At 40.3% G+C, this 22,449-nt stretch overlaps 1 protein-coding gene across 5 annotated transcripts in view; it reads right to left on the bottom strand.

Moving 5' to 3' along the window:
- The window catches only part of plch2a (phospholipase C, eta 2a), a 192,532-nt gene that overhangs the window by 81,049 nt on the left and 89,034 nt on the right, over window positions 1-22,449 (bottom strand). Inside the window, exon 1 of one of the 5 annotated variants that reach the window (XM_051426367.1) lies at window positions 8,501-8,890. The exons of 3 other annotated variants lie outside the window; for them this stretch is intronic. In XM_051426367.1, coding sequence (XP_051282327.1) covers window positions 8,501-8,552 — 52 coding nt within the window. In that variant the 5' untranslated portion in view covers window positions 8,553-8,890. Of the gene's footprint in view, window positions 1-8,500; window positions 8,891-22,449 lie in introns of those variants that run through there. One more of the 5 variants, XM_051426368.1, reaches the window with a different exon arrangement.

Below are 22,449 nucleotides of genomic sequence, written 5' to 3'. Positions count from 1 at the left end.
GCATAGATAGAGTGCCAAAACCATGTAGCATCTTGCATCATGGGTATTGTTAGGAACTCCCACTAGTGTTCTCCCAAGCTAAACAAAGAAAATCAATGAGGTAGATTTGGAGAGGAACTCTGTGAACAGTGATTAAATCCTGAAGCCCACTGCTTTTCACAGCCACAAACACACACTCGGCTCTGTGTGTGCACGCTGTAATGCTCTCCCTTTTCACACACAAACACACATTTCAAATAATTTCACACACCCTTGAAACACAAGACTGCTTTTCCCACATACATGGCTATCGACCATGAAGGAGCTCTCGTTCCCCTCGAGTTGAAGCGGCGCTCCAGATTAAGAGAGCGTGGGCAGCATTTATGAAGCCTCCTTATCAGCTAAATAAGGTGCTCTCTGCGCACTCCCCCACATCATTAGCAGAATGCTCATTAAATCTATTAGCATAACAACCAATAGCCAGTGGTTATAACTCCCCTGCACAAATGCCAAGACAAGAGCCTCATCACATGACCAGACAGCTGTTCAGCAGCACTTCATCAAGGCTTTAACACTGCAAGATATTTCTCTGGATGAGTGAAAAATGTACTTTTAGCTATTTGTACATGTATTCACCTGCAGCATGCAACAACACGAGGGAAATAATCAACTTGCAATATTGCAATAATGTGTAGGTCCTAAGGGTGCAGAGACTCAAGAAATGTGTTCCAGATGAAGAGTTCCATTCCAAAATACATTATCCATATGCTGCCTCTCCAAAATGAACTCTAATCTTTCCTTTTTGTTCCTGCTGGGTGGCTGATCAGCATTTACAGGCTTCCCGCAGTGGGGCAGTTGTACAGTTGAGCATAGCTTACAGGTTAATAGATTATTATAGAAGACTGTGATGTTCAAAACTTAATTCAAAACTAATTTGGAAAAACTCCTGGGATTTTGGAGGAAATATCTCATCTGAGAAACAGATTTAATCTCAACAGAAGTACTTGATTCCACTTGTTATGAGGGGTTATGCTCTTTTGTGGCTATGTAATACGTAGCAGAAAACAGTAAGCGTTACCCACGTTCTGCAAAGATGCCTCAAATGAAGTCTTCCAAACTAAACAAAATCAAATATTAAATGTCACTTTCTTTTCTGGTCTGACAGTGACGGTTACAGGATGATTCATATGAAGGTGTCCTGAACTAGAACTACTCAGTAGATTTTAGAGAACGATATGTCATGTGTCACACCATAAACTGTTGTGGAAAACCTTGCATGGTTAAAAAAAACAGTACAAACTACTTGATTAAGGTTGAGGTGCATGCATGCTTGAAACAAACTAGTTCGTAGAGTCTTTCTAAAGACAAAAGTGCTGAATGTCCTCACTCAGACGTGGGACAAGATGTTGAAAATTGTACAAATGGCTGCAATGAACCAAGCTTGGATGGTCTCTTCAATAGCATTCAGTTACAAACACAGAAAATGATGGAAGTGGTTGTGTGAAGGGAGAAAAACAGATCCCTGCACAACTGGCCAACCTGTTTTAAGTAATTACAATAGACAATAGAATAGAATCACAGCAGTTACATTTAGTGCAGAGCCTTTCCAGTGAGCCAACATGCACAACAGCAGCACCCTGACTCTGTCTGAACTAAATGGAACGGAACCTTAATCAGTATCATTGGTGACACCTGTGTTTACCCTACTAGTTCATTTCAAAATGGCATCTGTGAAAAAGGTTAACTGTTGGTTTCACAATGTTACATGGAGTCAGTGTGGGGCAGAGAAGGATTTCAGACAAGCATACTAATTCCTTTAGGGTAAAATCATAGTTATGGCAGGAGAAACCAACACTGACTGTCTAAACCCAACCTCCTTGCTAAAAGGTTTTGTGTCTGTATAACTGCTGGTATACACAGGATCGACAATCTGCTGCCACTCTAGCCGGCGGCTGTATATTTGCTGAAGCAGCTTGCGTCCCTGATGCGTGAAATTCACCTGTGAAAGTGTATGAATGCCTGTGTTTATTGGCTATTGACTTAAAATTCCTTTTTAAATCATGCATTTAATTTGATTTTGGTTGGGAGGGAGATGGTGCTGTCCCCCTTCCACCCCACCCCCTGTGTTGCTGTCTATATGAGTTCACCTATACTGTGTTTAAATGTAGCCAAATTCACAATATAGTTATTATCTATATTTTTCTGTTTCTGTCTGTTCTGTTCTTTGAAATTTGATCGTGTTTCATACTATGCTATACCATGTTGGCCTCCAGTCATTACCAAGCTGCTGAGCTTCAGATATAATCTTTGCTTTATGATCACAACATCATAATATAAATACAGGTTAATGGTGGAGATCTACTGCACTGACATTTAAAATGAGTGATGACAGAGACTGTTAAAAGCAACAACAGGTTACTGTATATTTAAAAACCATATTATAAATTTGGCTGCTGAAGAACAGATGCTCTGCTTCTTATACATCCCCAGTAAACCCTGGCTGGAACCAACACTGAGCCAGAGCGCATGATGCAGCCGAATGCTGTGTTCATTCTTTTCTTTTTTAATTTGTGAATTCTTTTCTCTTGACAGACAAGTCAGAATTCACAAATTCATGATTCATCATCCTTGAGGGCCTTGAACAAACCACTGATGTCACATGCTGTCATCTCTGAATGCCACACTCAAATAAGCACTTAACTGGTACCTGAACGAGGGCTGTTTGCCATCTTGTAATCCTTCAATATTGACACTGTGTCCACACTTTAACAGCAGCTCCTTTCTAATCCTGAGCTATCCTTGTTCTTCGGTAAAAAATAAGCAAGGCCTCTGGAAACTGCCCCGGCGTTCATCCTGACCTGCCAAAAGTTTCAATAATAGCTCTGTGCTGTTGCTTTGTTATCCTTCCTTTCAGCAGGGCCGAGCCCCAGGCCAGGACAGACGTCTCATATTCTACTGGGGCATTCTTCTCACATAGCTGTTAATGAAACACCAGTGTGTGTAAAGGCTTACGGAGCTATCTCATGCAACTGAGTTTAAAATTGTGGGTGCAAAACCACTTGATTTCAGCTGATGGTGGATTACAGGACAGAGCAAGGAGGAGGTGACAAGAAGCTGCAGCAATGTCCCTGGAAGCTTGAATCACGAAGGAGACACATTGTTCAGTGCTTTGTTTATGTTTGTGGACATGACATATCAACTTCACTATCATATCATAGCTTTCCAGCTCTCTTTCCAGGTCAAGACAGTTTGCTATTGGTCAAAAGATTAGTGATCCCCATTTTGAACACACCACAAAGCATCATGCCATCACATTAACAGTTTGCAAAAAAGAATTTCCCACATCTTCAACTCTTGGATATCAGTATCAGTCCTGAAAAAAAAAAAACCTGTGTTGTAGAAGTGTGTGTGTATCTTGTGTCAGCATCTGTGCCTTTTCAAATGCAACAGCGAGCAAAACAAAACGTAACACTGAAAGACAAGTTCGTCAATAAAGCGCTGCATTGCTTCTCGTCAGGAGCTGCCCGCTGGCACTTGCCTTCTGACCCAAGATCTAATGTGACATTTTCACAAAGGCAATATGCCGTAAACACACACGCACATGCGAAGACACACGCCTGACTGCACACACAAATGTGTCACATTACAGTTCAACCAATATGGAATTTTGAATGTCAGTGTCAGTAATTTTGAACCAAAGTTGCTGATGGTTGATATGTGGCACAATTCATTATCTTTATCATTTTATGTGCATCAATCCCAAAAAAATGAAAATCAGGACAACATAATTGAACGCTGATCAATAGATTTAATTAGAACCAGTTCAGGTTAAAGGTTTCCCGTTAACAACCGGTGTAATGTTAACAAAGTCTCCAATAAATATGTCATTAGCTGCTATTGATCATACCTAAGATCAACCACTATGACTGTACCACTTTCCTTTCTTAATGAGGCTGCAATTGATCAGTCTGTAGGGACTTGGCTTGGGAAACGGGGGGTGGCTGGTTCAAGTCCTGAACTGACCATGATAGGGAGTATGGACTGGTAGCTGAAGAGGTGCCAGTTTATCTCTAGGCCTTCTTGAGCAAGGCACTGAACCTCTGTCTTTGGGTGCTGTGTGTATTTTGGATCTATGTGTGTATAATAATAACAATGGAGTGAAATAATTTAATTTCCCCCCAGGTCTTCTTCTTCTCAAAGGACAATATCAATAAACCGAGACAGTGATCTTCCAATGGTTCCTGCACACATTTCCCAATGCACTAGGCTCAAAGCATGTGTATTCATCAATGTTTATTATATTCAATGTCAAACTCTCAGAGTCTTACTCTGGACCAAAGTATTGGACAGAAGGACCAACCAACCTGCATCTCCATCCTTAGTTTCTGCCGCTTTTGAGCCACGACAAGATTGTAAGGATGCCACATAAATGTTGGCTTTTGTCATATAGTGAACTGTGTGTTTATGATATGACAGTCAGCAAGGATGATAACTACAATTTTATTTGGGATAACAAAAGAAACTGTCACTTGTCATTGTCATTTGCCAAGTAAGACTGTTGTCAAACACGACAAGCTCCCCATGAAAGTGGCTCCCAGAGGAGAGAACACTGCTAGATATGCATAAGAACAAGGATTTCTTAAGACAAATTTATTTTATTTTATTTTATTTTCTCCCGTTAAGTCACTGATTCTGCCTCTTAAAAATATTCTGAATACCGCTGAAAGTAAAATCTTGTTTCTATCCCACACTTAAAGTGTGTGTCCTTAGTCTCCTGTTCATATTTCATGAGGATGCATTCAGACTGGTGCACAAAGTGTTCTTTTTAATAATTTGGACCTTTCGTCAGGAAGGGGCTTTTAATGTTAGTGACCCAAACTGAAAGCCTACTCTCATCTGTTGAGAGAAGGGGAGAGGAGGGATAAGACAGTGCTGAACACAACATTCTTTTATTCTTCTTATAAAAACATGAAATAATAGAGATGCTTTGAGTTAGAGATGATTGGGTCCATTTGTACTCTATCGTGGCATAGTGCCAAGAGACAGAAAGATATATATCGGTACTGTTTTTGGTGGATGAGTTTTCATCCAGGTCTGATGGGACTGTTATTGGTCAAATGCCTTTTCTCTTACAAATTTGATTAATTTATTTAAAATAATGAATAATAATAATGAATCAGTAATTGCAATGGTGGTGTCACTCCTTTCTTGATCTTTCTATCTTTCTGTCCACTATCCCACACAACATGTTCTTTCAAAATAAGCAGCAACATATGTTGTTCCGTTTAGTGTAGCAGAGCCTTTCCAGTGGGCCAATATACACAATAGCAACATCCTGACTCTGCTTTACCTGAATGGAATGGAACCTTGCCCTTTGGACCCTATCCTTTCTTGTACTTAGTGCTTGTACTGTAGATATGCTTTTTGCTGGCTTGTCTATGTTGAAAACACAACCAAATTTTATAGGCACTGTAGTTAAAAAATAAAAGAGACTTATACTCGCATCTTAAGTTAGCTAATGTTAGCAAAATGCTAGCTAACTAGTTAGCTTATGTACATCAACCATTGGCTACCTTGTTAGTTTCTGTCTTGCTTACATTAGCTATCAGTTGTAACTTGCCAGCTAACGATAAATGTAAATTAGCTAACAAGCAAGCTAACGATATGCAGTATTTCTTTTTAATAACAAGCCTAGCACATAGTCTAAGTACAGGAAAAGAGAAAGTTGACCAAGGGATGCTTACTATCATTTGTAACACCTGTGTTTACCCAACTATTTCATGTCAAACTGGCTGCTGTGAATAAGGCCTTTTGTTTTGTAAGGTCTCTGAGGTAGCTGCTCTGTGGCTCCACCATCAGGTTGAAATCTGTTTAAAAGAATCTTAAAAATTTAAAGTACAGCTTGCTGTGAAATTTACTGAGCACATGAGATTAACCCCTTCTTTGCCACTCAAATCTCACAGACAGACCTAAATCATTTTCACATTGTTAGCAAAGCAATCATCAAAGTTAAATTCCGACCAAGGCCAGGTATTGGCCTTGAGAAACCAATGTCTATCGAACTCTAACTCAGAATATTGGATCGTGACTCAGAATATTATACTACCAGCTCCCACTGATATCAAGTTGACACACTTTCTCACCTGCTACCTCTACTGTAGCTTTAATATCAAACGGCAACAGATTTCCTTGACAGTGGCAGGTGATACAACTCCTGCCCAGCAGGCCTTTTGGCAAAATCCCTCTAATGCATCTAAAAAAGTCTTTATCTCTCCTGTCAAAAAGCCTCAACCTGCAACCTGAGCCTTATTAAAGAGACTGTAGCATTACATTCATGCCAGGGGGAAACAGCTCCTGATTGACAAATGGCATGGAAGTGTGGTGACAATGTCTCATGTGGTCTGTCAGTAACATATAACACTGAAAATCCACTTTATGATCTATAACAGTTTTTATACTCTGCTATGGGGGTTGAGCAATATAAGTAATGGAACTGAAGGGTATATTGAGGGTATGGAGGGAAGCTGGGCGGAAAGCTGATCAATATTCCTTCAGATGAGCTGGTCACCACCTCAGGCAGGAGGGGGTAAGGTTCACCAGAGTTCTAACTGCTCCTACTGTAATGATACTGGCTCGTATACACCATTAATGATGCATTAACAGCAATACTTAACATAATTTAAAACACACGTCTGGTGGTATTCTATGTTTGTCTTATTGTCAACAAATTCAGTGAGAGACATAAACGAAATAAATGAATTGAAGAATTGTGTGTGTATCCAAAGCTTGATATAACTTCTTCCTCTGTGCCATAGAGCTCCACTGTTGTCCATAAACCACTAAAACACATTAATGGGGTGTCACCAGCTCACCTGGTAAACCTTGCACCTTGTGTACCAAGGCTAAGTCCTTACTGCAGAGGGGATTGGGTTTGAATCTGACCTGTGGCCCTTTGCTGGTGTCATCCCCTTTCCTGTCTATCTTCAGTTATCCTATCTACTAAAGGCAAAAAGCCCCCCCAAAATGTAAAACAAACCTCACATCAATGAGCCATATCTTTGCATGGGGCTCCGTCATTACCATGTTCACACACCCTGACCCTAATACTAGTTTATGACTCAATCCCCAATACACTGTCCCACTGCCCCAAATACTGTCTAGAGGAACAAATATGGAATAATCCGCCACGGAAAATAGTCCCCAACAAATGCACTTATTCCTCCAAGTTTGAGTAGCTAGTTAGACAATGTTTTGTAGCTAACTTGCTAAGATGTGACTATAGATATGGTGCTTTTATCTTTAACCTTTGAGCCTAATACATAGTATATCTAAGTACAGGAAAGGGGAAAGTTGACTGAGGCTTGCTCAAATGTTATTGGAGCACAGAGCAAAAGGTGGCGGGTCAGTTAAACCTACTATGAAAAGAGGCAATAAAAAATGACAATATTATAACTTCGAAAATGAGAAAGTCCCAAACTGTCTGAGAGTTCATGTTCCTAAAGAAAACATGCAAAGTATTAATCAATTCTACAATCATCTGTCATATTAGTGATGTACCAAACTGCAGTGGTGTACTTCAGAGGAGTATAAAATGTGTTAAGTAAGCTAGTAAGCTCCCTTACTTAAGCTAGTAAAGTAATTGAGAAGAAGACACTGCTCCAGGGTGGAGCGGCGGTGTAGGCAGTGTAGGTAGAGCTCTATTGTATGGCTTTGTTAAGGTCTGATTATACTGCTCGCCCGGCACTGCTTCCCTGGCTGCTCTGCTCCTGTGAGCCGAGGCAATCCAACACTAATGACTCACTCTATGGTTACGGGGGCTTGGGGGAATGCTGGCAAGAATGGGAGGGAGGAGAAGAGGGGGTGGAGGAGTTTGTAGGCTCTGATGGGGAGTTGTCAAAGATAGATGACTTCATTTTGCCTGATTTACCTTTCATTTTCCCTCTGTTCTCCCTCCTCATTGTTTCATTCTCTCTCTTATTCTGTCACTGATAAAGCCAGAATGGGACTTTGGCAACTGTACTTTGGCAGGAGCTTGTTAGCGCGCTGCCTCCCAGGTGATCACCTTTAAAACAGGGTTGGGCTGGGGATGTCTTTGAAAGTGTTCGATTATTAACAGCTTGAGCCCCACAAAGGAAAAAACAAAAACAAAAGGACACATCCAGTCCAGAACTCGGAGCTTCAGTCGACACATAAGCCAGCTGCAGAATTTCAGCAGGAGCCTCTTTTGAAAGATTTATCCACCGACACCATAGAGAGCCTTGAATATTCATATGAGCACGTGTAGCCAGTGACAAAGCCAAGAAGGCAGTGGTGCTGAGATTAAGCTCAAGTCAAACTGGCTGAATTTGTTTAATCTCTTATCACGAGAGAGAGACTGAGTTAGGAGGCTGGTGCGAGTAGAAACTACTCCACTGCCACTCCTCCTTTTTCACCTCTGACAAGCACGAGGAGATCCTCATCCTGAGCTGGCCTACTTCTCCAAAGGCGCATGCAAGTAAAGTGTGAATTCTGGGCTGCTTGCCTGTCTTACCTTGCTCCGGGCTCAGGCTGCGAATATTGCCGGAATCGTCCATTGGTGTATTCCCAAAAGAGACAGAGCTCCATGTGCTGCTAGAAGAGGGATGGAATGGCTGGCTTCTCCCAAACTACCATCTGGAGGGCTGCTACTGTCACAGGCATGACTCGCCCCGTGGGTGTCATCATCCGAGGTGTGACAGGAATCGCTTTTGAGGGAACTTACCTATTCTTTTCTGTTTCTATTCTATCGTTCTTGTATACCCTTACTCTCTCTTCGCTTTCTGCCTTCATGAAAACCCATCCTCTCTGTCTCTGTGTACTACTGTGACGGGTAGCAGCAAAGACAATAGTGTGGCACACTTCTTTTTCTTCTTCTTCTTCTTCTTCTTCTGCCTCTACTGTACAGACTGGAGGGAGGTGTGTGTCTGTGTGTGTGTATGTGTGTGTGTGTGTGTGTGTGTGGGGGGGGGGGTGTTGCCTTGAGAGCTTTGGGAACGCGCTCCGTGCAGTCAACCACTCACGGCTTATGTATGAGAGGGGGAAGCGCTCAGTTCAAAGCCGATCACCTGGGAGAATAAGCACTATTAGATGGAGGAGGGAGAAAAGGGAAAAAGAAGAGAGAGAAAAATGGGGGAGGGAAATACTGAAAAGGAGGAGGAGCAGGAGGAGAAAGCGGAGAGAGGGAGAGGAAATGGACCGAAATGCATCTGCTGAGATAAAGGGGAGGAGAGGGAAGAGAAAGAGGGAAGACAGGGATGCGAGAGGCGCGAAGGAGGCAAGGTGGCTGTGATTTGCAAGTAGCAAAGAGCAGCAGCGTGTGGTGCGCATGTTTTATTCAACACGGAGCTGCTGAGAGAGAGGACCAGCCAGGCATGGATGGGTTTGTCCCAGCAGTCGGCCAAGAAAGGGAGAGACAGATGGGGGATAAATAACAGAAAGAAGAGAGGAATAAGATGAACTTCTCTCTGCTATGATTTGAGTCTCAGGGCAGCAGGACAGCATGCAGCCTTCAACTCCTGATAAAAAGTGTGTGTGTGTAGACCTGTAACAAACTTGTAGGAGAGACTGCCTGTAGAGTAAGGCTGTCTCATATCATCTGAATCTAAACCAAATTAATTGTCATATTTACCTTGGTAACAATAAATGAAATTTTAAAATAAAACCATGCAACTTCCCAGTTCTTATTCATTTGTATTGAACAATAAACAGAAATTCCGTAGATTATGAGCTGGAGTCAATAGCACAGATGCAGCTGCTTCGTTTACAATTTGAACGTATGCAAAAAAGTCTTTTGGAGCCTGTTTAAATCATGTGACAGACACCATTGCTGTAAATACACAGTCTGGCCACTATGTCAGATTGTTCTTCAAAGCCTGGGGCTCTTCCTGGGGGCTTGGTCAGGACGCAGTTAGCCTTACTCAGCATGAAGACTGGAAGCACGGGACACAGCTGGCTCTGTCCAAACTTAAAAAAATACACAACACCTCTAAAACCCATTAGATACAACTGTAATCAATACACAAACATAAATGTAAAAATAACAGTTTGTGGTTTTAGGAAGAGTTATGTAATTTTTTTTTGGTAATCGCCGAGCCCTAATGTAGAGTTATAGACTTACGATAGACAGATACTCTCTGGCTTCATTTTTTGCAAGATCCCACCAGTGGTTTCATCATCACACACTGCAACCAAGTGTTGTTAGATCCACAAATGTCTTCTGTTTGTTCTTTTTGAATGTGAAGGATATTTAAAATAAAGGGTCACAATTTGAATTTTTTTTCAATATCAAATAATCACCTTAAAGCCATATTAATGATCACTACACAGTAACTTGAAAATGTTACTTCCGATCAGCACTAAGAACGGTTGTATGGTGTCCTCTGTAGCTCAGGAGTGGCTGGGTCAAGCCTGAGAAAACCCTGATGATTCCACAGTGATGTCATCAGGGTTATCTCAGCTAGTCTTGGAGACTACACATTTTAAATAGTGTGTGTGTATGTGGTACAAACTGAAGGCGTGGATTTTTTTTAAGATGTGGGTCTTGTGAAACACATAGTTTATACTGTTTGTATTGCTTGGACAATACTAGGGAGTGAAAGTTAGGATATCTCTGCCTCAGCAGTTTCAGTTGCAATGCAATACTTAATCACTAGAGATGGATATTTGAATTCCATTTAGTGTATATCATAATATAATTTTGTTATATTTAGAATTGTATCAATACATTCATTCATCCATACTTTAATTCTTTTTAGAGGGATTTTCTGTCTTAACAAGAATGCACTTATTGTGTGTTGGCACACAATATCCCTTGTCAGCAGTTTCAGTCATAGATCTGTATTAGCTTAACCATGTAGTACTGGGGTGGCAGCACATACAGTGGATGCTTAATGAAGTGGAGCTGTAATGGCAGGGTGTATTAATGCCACAGCTGGTGTGCTAATTAATGAATGCACCTTTCTGGAGAGGAACTAACACTATTTAAAGTCCCGGTACATCGCCATCGAACACACAACATAATTTACAGTATTTTCAGCAACTTTCAGCTATTGCATTAATAATACACACTGTGAATTGTCTCACCTCATGCATATTTCATGAGGCAGGAACAACAAACCTCCCATCTTTTGTACATGGAGTTTCAAAGGCCCTGCGCTGTTCTTCAACCTCCACAAAATCCTACTCCAGCACCCTGGAAACTGTACCCAAAAGTGCGCTTCAACCAAAAGTCAAGTTTCGTTTATCTATTGATGTCTCCTTTATACATTAGCATGCAACACCTCCTGCTGCTTGAATGGGCTTTGGGCATGCTACAGTGGCTGTCCACTGAGTCACGGTATAGCAACAGGACCTGGTTCACACAGCTGTGGCTTTATGGCTCTGATACAGCTAGCTTGGAGCATAGAAGCAATCCATAAGTGGTCTCTGTCTCTTAAGTGTGTTTGCGATGGTAGTGGGGGTTGGGCATTAGGGCCCAAAGGGATGTTAAAGGGCTGTGGTTGGGGGCTGGGGACTGAAGCATGTACATTTGCTATCATATAGGCCAGATAGATTGTAAAATATGGCCATGGCTAGGGAACAGAAGCAAGTGAATGTTGTATCAGCATCAATGCACCAATTAAAATTATTGGCTAAAATGTTAACAGAAAAATAAAATTATAAAATATAATTCTTCTTTCTTCAAAAGTCTTCTTCCATACAGCATGATGTTGATTTAGTAAATGATGGTCCCATTTAAGGTAAAATAGACGATAAAGCCATGTATGCTTTAGGGCGTGGCTACCCTTTGATTGACAGGTCATTCTCAGTGAGTCAGTCCAGCACAGCAAACCAAACTCAGATCAAACTGTCAAACTAGGCAGTGCTGATCAAATATCAATCAATATTATGTTACTGTGTTGACTATTTATCTCCTTAAATTGTTTAAGAAACATATTTTAGTGTACTGTGTATCTGGAATACGAGACGTAACTGCCATTGTTTCCTGCTACGGATGAGTCGAAACTGCGCAGTCAGTAAGAGCAGCTCGACAAACCGTCATGGCAACGACCATGACATCAAACTCGAGGCTTCAGAATGGTACTACACAAACCAATGGGTGATTTCACAATAGGTTTACACTTGAAATGCACACAACCACTGTCACCTTTATGGAGCCATCTGGAGGTTCTGATAAGATGAACAGCTAGTGATGCCCATTTCCATTTCTGTACATTTTGTATATTTTCTACACTAGTATTACATGACGGTAGTAGTTTTTGCATTGCTTGTCTGCACACCTAGACATTTTCTCTGCACAAGAAAATTCAGTGATACTGATGATATGTTAATGATACTGAAGGTGGTGATTTTTTTTATACCAGTCTTTCAGTTTGGATCATGTCTCAGCAGCAGGAGGCTGTGGAAATATGTTTGTGTGGAGGAACAAGAAAGGTTAGAACCAATCAATGTGGCCCAGCAAGCCTCATGGCGGCACTTTGTGTCACTTCTGGGTCACCTGTGCCACCATGTCCATTATCTAGCAGTGCAGCAGGTTATCTCCCAAGCTCTTGTAAAAGCATTGAGGATTGATAGAATGGCTGCAGAGCAACGGTTGAGGGAACAACAGTGATCAATAGTCTGCTGGTCTTAGAAACTGCAAACATACTGTTAGGGTCACCAGAGAGCCTGTTTCCATTCCTTTTGAGCCCACCTTTTCAGCTTCTGCATGTGAAACCAAGCAGAATATCGACTGAATGACTCACAAGGGAATGTCACCTTTTAGTGGAGGGAACGATAAACCCCACATGAATGGAAAACGTTTCCATTTGAGAAAATTTGAGCTGATTTCAAAGTATTAATAACGTCAGCTCTGAGAATCTATCCTTGTTCTTCTCAGCAATGTTAAAATCTTTATTCATCTTAAGCCAGCGTGAAATTAATTTGGCAATTTCAGTTAAATTTGCGATTTTCATTAAATCTTTTTAATTCTGGGCCTACGTTGTGATTTGCATAAAAACATTCTTGGATGGTGACCCACCTCTATGGAGTGAAAATGCCTTTTTGGAAAAGGCTTTGACATGTTCAGCAAACGGTTTCTTACATGTTGAATGTGGATGGAGGAGAGAGTGTGAGATAGTGGAAGTTAATAACCTCAGCTGGAGGGGCCAGCTGCGCCCTCTGTGGAGTCCTTATTAAATGTGCGTGTATTTGTACTTGTGTTTGTGTGCGTGTGAAAAGTGAAGGTGGCCTGAAGCAAATGGAAAAAGGAAAAAAAAATCTAATTTTCCAGGGTATCCAGGGTTGGATAGAGGGTCACAGGGTTCAAACATGAATGCTTTCATTAAGGAAATAATGTCAGGGGACTGAATTTGTGCTGTAAGAGATATAAGCGCTTACAAGCAATGAGAAACATCAGATACAGCAGGACGCAGCTGAGGTGCAGTGTGTCATGTGGCATTACCCCGAAATTCCACAGGGCACGGCTGTATAACGTTGTGTCTGTATTATAGTTTGGCTGTGTCATCCGCTTGTCTTCAAATCCCACGAGAGCGTCTTCAGAGCATGTGGCCTGCCATATGTTGTTTATTTGTGTATTTTGTCTTTAAAAAGGATACTAAATGGTGTGTTTCTCTGCTTCATATCTCCACTAACCTGCATTTGACTGATTGACTTCTGGTCTGGTGCCACAATGTTGATCTAGCATGAAATGCATTCTGGAGTCACGCGGAAACACAAAGACTAAATATACAGGTGAGGGGAGGATAACTGGACAGGACAGGACGGGACAGACAATTAAAACTGTCAGGAAAACTGACAAATGACAGGAAGGGAAGTTACTGACACAACAGGAGACATGAGTATTACAAAATAAAACAGGAAATAACTCAACTAAGACACAAAACCATGATACCGTGGTTGATAGGGTAAGAAGATTAATAGAATAAAGGAAGTGATGAAAAAAGTTCCTTTAGTTAAGCAAAAGTAGCAACAGAACAATGTAAAAATACCCCACCACAAAAAAAAAAACTAATTTTGAAAGCAGAAATTTTACTGACGTAAAAACACACAAGCAAATTGTAGTATAGTATCGGAAGTACTCATTATGAAGATTTGTCTGCAAGCTGTCTGGACAGTGCTGGTCTGTTAGGGGACAGGGAGAACTGAATAATCCAAAATGAAGGAAGCCACAGTGTCACATTTCTTCTACCACACCACCAATTTTCATAATCCTCCTCTAACAAAGTATAAACTGCTCCACAAAAGTGAATCATGAGACAACAGGGGTACGAATACCTCTTAACTTATAGTCTGATTACTTAGATGAGTAGTCACTATGTCACCAAGCTTCTACCTTGGAGTCTGGACACCATCCATTATTATTATCTGACATAGTTTGAGAGGTGGCGTACACCCTGGACAGGTCGCCAGTTCATCACAGTGCTAGAGACACATAGAGACAACCATTCACACCCCTTTGGACACCAGTTAACCTGAATATGCTTAGACTGTGGGAGGAAGCCGGAGCACCCCTGCAAGGGGTTTTTCCTGTGTGGGTTTGCACCATGGTAGTGCAGAGGTTAACACAAGACGGTTCTAGGTTGGAACCTGCTGGCCAGCTGGGCCCTTTCTATGAATGGGTTATTTGAGGGTTTTCTATGTGGAGTTTGCATCTGCAAACCACAGAATGACCCAGTATGTCCCATGTAGCCACATAATGCAGGGCTCTTCTGTGATTTACTACCCTGGAAAGATGTACATGTGAGCATCTACATTTATTTGCTCTTGTTTATTACTGATCAGTTATATGTTACTTATTCTTACTTGTTATTTTCTGTTATGTAATATAATATATAAAAACACTTTGAGGATCTTTGGAAATACTACTGGGTAAGTACAACGTATTGGCGGTGGACCTTTCCACATGCATCCCTTCATGTGAGCATGTGGGCGTACGCTTATGTGAGTGCCCCGGAAAATCAGTCAACAGTCTTGACAGAAAATAGTCCTTGGTAAACACGATGTACCCTGGATGTACAAGGACACATATTCTCCAGAGTTATAAGAAAACTGAAATTAAGGCTATTAGAACAAAATTCTAGAAATTTACAATTCCCCCTAAACATAAAGAAATACATATTAAAACTATAAATGAGATCTACCCATCGAATGAATTCATTAGAGCAAGATTTAAATTTGAATTTGAACAATGGGATAATTGTTATTTATGCAACACAAACCACAGAACACTTATTTCATAATTGTGACACGATCCAAATCCTATGGAAACCCTTAGATGATTGGCTGATATCAAAATCCATAAATGTAGATTTTCTTTCTCCAAAAAATATTCAGTTGGGAATAATATTAAAAGATAAAAACACTGAATACCTAATTAACAACATAATACTTATGACCAAATTCTACATACATAAATGTCGACTGTCTAAATTTCCTCCAGTGTGGAATGCTTGGAAAAATGATTTCTCTTTACATATTAAATGTATAAAGAAGGTACAAAACGCCCCTGCCCAGAAACTTTACACTCTTATGTTAGAACACAATTTAATTTAACCCCTTGCTAAGCTCCTTTTTTAAGTATACTGCCCAACATCTTGTATACTCTTCTTTTGTTTTACTTCTTTTATTTTCTTAGCTTTTATTTAATCCTAAAATGTCTCTCTCTATATGATGTATTTGTTGTAAATGTTAAACAGAATTCATTAGGAGGTATGAACATGATTTTGAATGTAATAATTGTTATATACCAAGAGTTTGTCACTGTAACATGCTTTTGATACAATTTCCAATAAAGCATTTGGAAAAAAAAAAGTCTTGACAGAAAATGACCTCAGGGCCTTGGAGAACAAACCATTACTTCCCCCCTGTAAGAGTTTGAGCACTGGATTGTATGTTTGTGTGTGGTTACTGAGGCCTGATAACTGGCTGATAATCAAACCTGTCAAATTCATTCCATGCGAGCCGTGCTGAAAATTTGACAGCTGCTTTTCTTTTTCTAATATGTTTGGACAGCTAGCTAAACATATTGTGCCCCTATCCGCATGTCTGAATGAGCCGCTTACATTAGCGTGGATGGTTATTTATGGCTACTGTTCTCTTTAGGTTTGTGGAAATGACCGGCAGCAGGGAGAGCAGATGTCTCATGATGCATTGTTATGTATTCTTTTCTTACATTGCGAGTTAAATATTCGGATTGAAGTGACACAGTAAAATATCAGCCGGGTTTCAACTGTCACCTCCTCTGCCTTAATTGGTCAGTTTTTTAAAAAGTGGCAGTGGCAATAAGTGGAGCACTCAAAATATTGCCCTAGGGATTATGTTCTCATGCAGGGAATTGGACGATAAAAGGCGATGAATGACAGTTCATATTTTGTCTGCAGTGTTCTTTTGGCTATTATTCAGCCAGACATAAACAGTCAGACTAAGCAGACGAAACAGTTGTGGCCAGAAACCAGAACAGGGGAATGGTGTCCTCTGATTGGTGCATTTCTGCCAATCCGTCCATCCATGTACTGATGTTTTTCTTTCACGGATTTCACAAAAGAGTCCTGGGTGAATCCGGTCATTATGATTTTGACCATAAAAGAGACCATTTCCTTCACATCATCATTTGAAGTGATTATAGGGTTTGTGTTTTAGGACTAAACGTATACATACGCATTCGTAACAGCAGTTATTTGTTGTTCCTACAAAGTAAGTGTTTCATTTTGGGATTGTGTTGCTAAATTAGCTACTTTCTTCATATCCACTTACTTATTATGCATGTGTGTCTCTTGATGGACCAGTGTGTTTCAGATTCAGTGGCTTCTAGCAATAAAGTTTCAGATTGCAACCAACTGAATAATGCTGACTATCCAAGTGTGTAGGAGAAACTACGGTGGCTGAGAAACTCAGGCGTCTGGAAAAACGCAAAAAGCCCTAACTATAGCCAGTGTTTGGTTTGTCTGTTGTGGGCTACTGTAGAAACATGGCGGATCAACATGGCAGCAGAAGAGGACCTGCTCCCTCTGTAGATAAAAACGTGTCCTTCTAAGGTAACAAAAACACAACAACTCTTATTTTCAGGTGATTATACACTAATGAAAACATACCTATGAATATTACATCATAGAGTGTAGAGTTCTGTTTACACTACATTTATAGAGTCTGTTCTGAGGACTCACTCCACACATGAGCAGTTGATCTGGGTCTACAGGAAGACATACTCTCGTAGAGTGATGACCACGTAAACAGTCCACGCAGTCACAGCAAATTGGAGGTACGAGGCTGTCCACACAGAGCCTACGCGTACTTGCACCGATGACGATATTTACATCACACGGATCCCCACAGTATAATTCCTGCGAGGCAGTGGTGATCCCCTCTTCAGATGTTGTACAAAACTTGACGTTGCTCCACCCCACAATCATTACCAAGCCTTGGAGGAAAAAAGTATTAAAAAAAGATCCAAGTTGAATTTTTGTGAAATAAAGGTCAGCATGATAGCATCAGACAACTCTTGTTCGTTTACCTCTTTACACCCCGGCAATGGTTCTATGCACCACACTTTGAGAACCACTGACGATTCTGTTTTGCTGCCACATAGAATTTAAATTCCCTATTTTATATGGACTCGTATTTATCATATATGTCTGCATTAGTACGCCACCATCCACTGCAACCTCCATCGGCCCTATTTCCAGACCTGCTACACAGTCACTGAGCCTGTGAACACTGGGAGACAAGAGGACAGGTTGCCAGTCCATCACAGCTATAGCTTAAGACAGGCAAACAAATTCACACTTTCCAGAGGTACACGTCTGTCGACGTTAGGGTAAACCTTGAATAACTCAGGGTGCCCAGAGATAAACAGGGTGCCCCCCCAAAAAAGATTCTAACGTTATTGCTTTCCAACAACTACTTATGCAGTCATTGTTTCACTTTACAGACACTGAAGAGGCAGAATTCAAAAGGTCCAAACAGCATATAAGGTGGTGTAATGATAGTAGAGCTGTGATTTACAGCTTTATGCATCCCGTGCGATAAAAACTGACACTTTGACAAATGGCTCCATCTGTAAATAGCCGAGTCCTAAGAGGATGTTGTAACACATCCAGACCACAATTCTTTGCAAATAAAGCAGCTGTGATTGGCCATTTTGAGAGCAACCATTATCTCGTTTTACTGTCTGCTGAGAGGCATCTCATCATTTCCCTCTCAGTGAAAATGAGTCTGCATCATCAGCAGTGTTATACTGCCTCACTCATAACAGCTAATTGGTCTGGTCATTGCTGGAGTAACATCACTCATTAGACTGCAGAGAGTCGTTTGGTCAGCTGGCTGTTTGGTAAATTCTCAGGGTTACTCTGGTCTATTAATCAAGGTACATGGTTAATATGTAGACACGTAGACAATGTAGATTCAGATATTCAGATTCCAGGGCCAACAGTTAAATAAACGTACAGCAGTAGCCTGAAGACCTGGGTAAGCCCCAGTGTAGGATGTCATTTCAAATCCAGCCTAGCAGTGGGGAAACCGTCAGTGAAAGAAGCGGAGAAAGGCCTTGGGTTGAATACAAATCGTACAAATCGCAAAAATGTTCAGTGTCATTTCAGATTTAATTTGACTTTTATGTCTCTCTAAACTTCATCATGTGGGTTACTTCAGGAATGTGACCTGTTCACACAGAGATCTGATATGGAGCACATTTAAAAATGAATGTGAAAAGCCAAACAAAAAAAATCAGATGTGAGCTATAAATCAGAACTGAGTGCTAAGGCTTGCAGTGTGAACATAGCCAAAATGTCTGTGCACGAGTCCCTGACAATTTGAATACATCCACATTAATTTCAGTACATGCACTATATAAGCACAATATCAAATGAAATATTAATGATATCAGGGCTGCAGCTAATCATTATTTTCACAATCAGTTTATCTGCTGATTGTCTTCTTGATTGACGTATACTATCCCATTAGTTTCGTCACTTTAGTTTTTTCTTTTGTGTCCTAGTGCTGCACATGCCAAATGGAATTACCACACAGGTTCCAGGGCAGTTGTGTACTTTTTTTTTTACAGTAATCCAGCCTGTTAATACAGTGACTTCTAAACTTTCATTATTAGTCAAACTGCACAGGTGAACAACACTGGGCCAAAAAAAAAGGAAACTGCAACAAACAATACTATTTAAAATCAAGGGTGATGATTAATGCAAAGTAAATGTATTTGACAGTCTTCTGAACACTCCTCTTCTCAATATGACACAGCACCCTCTAGTGAGTGCAGATCTCCCTCCATCTGCCAGCTGCCGAGACAGGGTAAGATCATTACAACTCCACCCCAGCCCAATGGCCCATAAAATAACAGTTTGCAGGTAATTGTGAGCTTTACTGTTTTAATAAGACTTGTTGAAAGCTTAATTTCCTAAGCCTTTCTTTTTTTGTGTGCACAAGCCCATACCCTTTTGATTACAGTCAGGTGTCTTTGAAAGGTCACACTCACAGTTTACTATTTCAAAGTCAGAAATAAAGAACCACAAATACATAAATACAAATTTACATTTTCTGAATCATCAGAGTGCCTTGAGTATTGAAGTTGTTGAGTTTTGTGTCCCTGATGTTCCTTCATGCCCCAGGGATAAAAGAAAGCATACAGTTTAGGCGGAAATTGTGAGAAAATGTGTATTATTTCTGGTTTAAAGAAGTCATGTGACCTCTGTGTTTGTCAGACAGATTCAGTACTGGGCTTAAATGAAAGCCTAAAAGGTCCCCTTTCCAACTACACCAAGCACCATAGTATAGAATATTCACAATATCCCTACCATGAGCCTAAACCAGATATACACCAGATTTCAAAAACGGAATTTATCTTAAGGGGTTAGTAACTTCATGAGCTGAAAAAAGTGATTTCGCTACCACCCCTGCACTGCTATCGTGATTTTTCTAGTACTAGGGGTGTATACCTTGCCAAAAATCACTATGAGACTTTGTCCCCCCAGATGATACAGATGGCCCAAATATAGGACCCTGGCTCATGGACTAGGGACAAAGATGGTCAAAAGTGTGTTATGTCATTTTTTTATAGATTTAATTAAATAAATACAAATAAAGAAAATGTAAAAGATCATATTTTTTTATTTTATTGTTCTGCTTTGCCTATCAGCTTGGCAAGGTGGGGTGATGATTATAGTTTTCAAATAACCCCCCTTCTCCTAATTTGCTGCTTGTTAACAGGTTCATATTTGAAATAAAAAGTCAACATTTAAGTGATTAAAAAGGTATATTATTGAACTTTTATCAACTTAATGTAAACATGATTTGATTTATTTATTATTATTTAAGTATGTCATGTTAAAGCTGCAGTATATACTTACAGTAGTGCATGAGACACATAGTCAGTGAAAAAATCAGGTTCCTCTGGCTCCTCCTAGTGCTCCTAATGGTATTTGTAGGAATCTACTGGGCCTGAACGAAAGCAACCAATCAGAACCGAGAAAGACAGTTTATTGAGGCTTCCCAGGTTGTCAAGTACCAGTGTGTTGGGAATGAAACTCAACAATCATCTATCATCAAGCCTCTAACCCAAAGCATCTTTCTATCTTTCTCTGCTGTGATTTGTTGTTTTCGTTCAGGCCCGGTGGATTCTTGTAAATACCATAAGGTGCACTAGAACGAGCCAGGGGAAGCTGATTTTTTAGTAGATTATCCGTCTCATGTACTACTATAAGGATATAGGTTCCAGCAAATATAAAAAAAGGTTATTTTTATAAAAACTTATTATCTGCAGCTTTAATGGTGAGTTAATTCTCCATATGGAGTGTATTTCATGCACTGTGTCAGTATTATAATCACTGTATAACTCTTCCTCAGTCATAATTATGTAAAGTTGCTATCATGCTTTATGTCTAACCTTGGAGCCGAACAGCCTTGCTTCTCTAACCCGTTTCCTCTAGAGGCGACCTGCTTAAACAGCCATTCTTTAATCCAATAGCTCTCCATGTGGAAAGACTCATATGTCTGCACAAGCACACATCCATGCAGCAGCTGACACATTCTGTCATAATGCAGACGGTGTTTTTCTTTATATATGGACGCTAGTGTGCCTAAAAAAATGTATATAACATGTTTATGCCACAACATGTTTTAAATCAACGTATTCAATGAGCAATGAGTTTGGTATCTTCCACACAGTACAAGTATAAACTTTGTGTTGCCTTACTGCCTTGATATAGAACACTGCAATACATCAGGGAAATGTTTCAAAATTGTAAGCATAGTCTCTCTCTCACACACACACACACCCACAGACACACACACGCACACACAGCCAAACAGAGCGTGGCAGTGGACCTTGATCATGCATGTGATTTAATCTAAAGGTAATTCTGTGGGAAATAATGATGATGTTCTGTTCAGGGACAGACTTGACACTGTCCCAGAAAGGCCTCATGTCTCACATATACTGCTGTCTCTTGTTTGTCTGGCATCTGACACTATACAGACCGCAACTGCTTTTTATTCCCCAAAGAGCTGATTTCAGGGTTTTTCTTCCCAATTCACCATAGTTTTACGGTGTAACAGCTTCTATTACTGGAGCAGAGCTCTGCACTGTTATGCTAATGTGTTTGTTTGTTCGAATGAAAGATGACTCTAATGTATCTTGGGAGTAAAGTACAGAATGGAAATGAAAGCACCACATTGTGAGAGAGGCATCTCTATTTTCCAAAATAATTTGTTATCTAGAGCAGACACACTGACAGGCTGAATTACACTGTCCTGCTACTTTGAAGTTTTTAGAAATATAATTGAGAAATACTAAATTAAGAATTTCCCTAATATCAGACAGAACTGTCAACTCGTTACACTCCGTTTCCATCAGAAAATCGTGGAGTGGGCGGAATCGAAGGACTAGACCCAGGAAAAAACAACATAAAACAAACATTAAAAAATAGTTTAGTAAAATAATTTGTCCTTAAAAGCAACCCGAAAGTTATGTAACATTGTATTATACAATAGACAAAGAAAACCAAGTGCTAATCCCTAGTGGGACAGTAGATACAAACCAGACCACTGATCTATTGAGCACAAACAAAAACAATGTTATCAAAAGTTTCCATTTAGGAGAATCTATTGTCCGAAATGGGATATAATACTCATAGGTATGTTTTCATTAGTGTATAATCACCTGAAAATAAGAATCACTTTGTTTTTGTTACATTAGAATTTGCTGTTTTTTTTTAAGATGCTGTGGGACGTCTTCCATGGATTGGTCTTCCAATGGCCATGATGAACCACCATGTTTCTACAGTAGCCCAGAATGGACAAACGAATTGAACCAATCAGATGCCATTCTTTGCTCCTTCACTGAAGAAATACTCTCCATTTCTGATATAACTGATGCTAGCAGCATCTACGTTAACCTCTTTAGCAGGGTAGCGTAGATCAGCATTTTTCTAGTAAATAGTCACTTTGCAC

The sequence above is a fragment of the Dicentrarchus labrax genome, unplaced genomic scaffold (assembly GCF_905237075.1).
Source record: "Dicentrarchus labrax unplaced genomic scaffold, dlabrax2021, whole genome shotgun sequence".
In the NCBI taxonomy this organism is placed as follows: Eukaryota; Metazoa; Chordata; class Actinopteri; family Moronidae; genus Dicentrarchus; species Dicentrarchus labrax.
The sequence above is the reverse complement of the archived record's forward strand: the minus strand, read 5'-3'. Positions and strand labels throughout refer to the sequence as shown.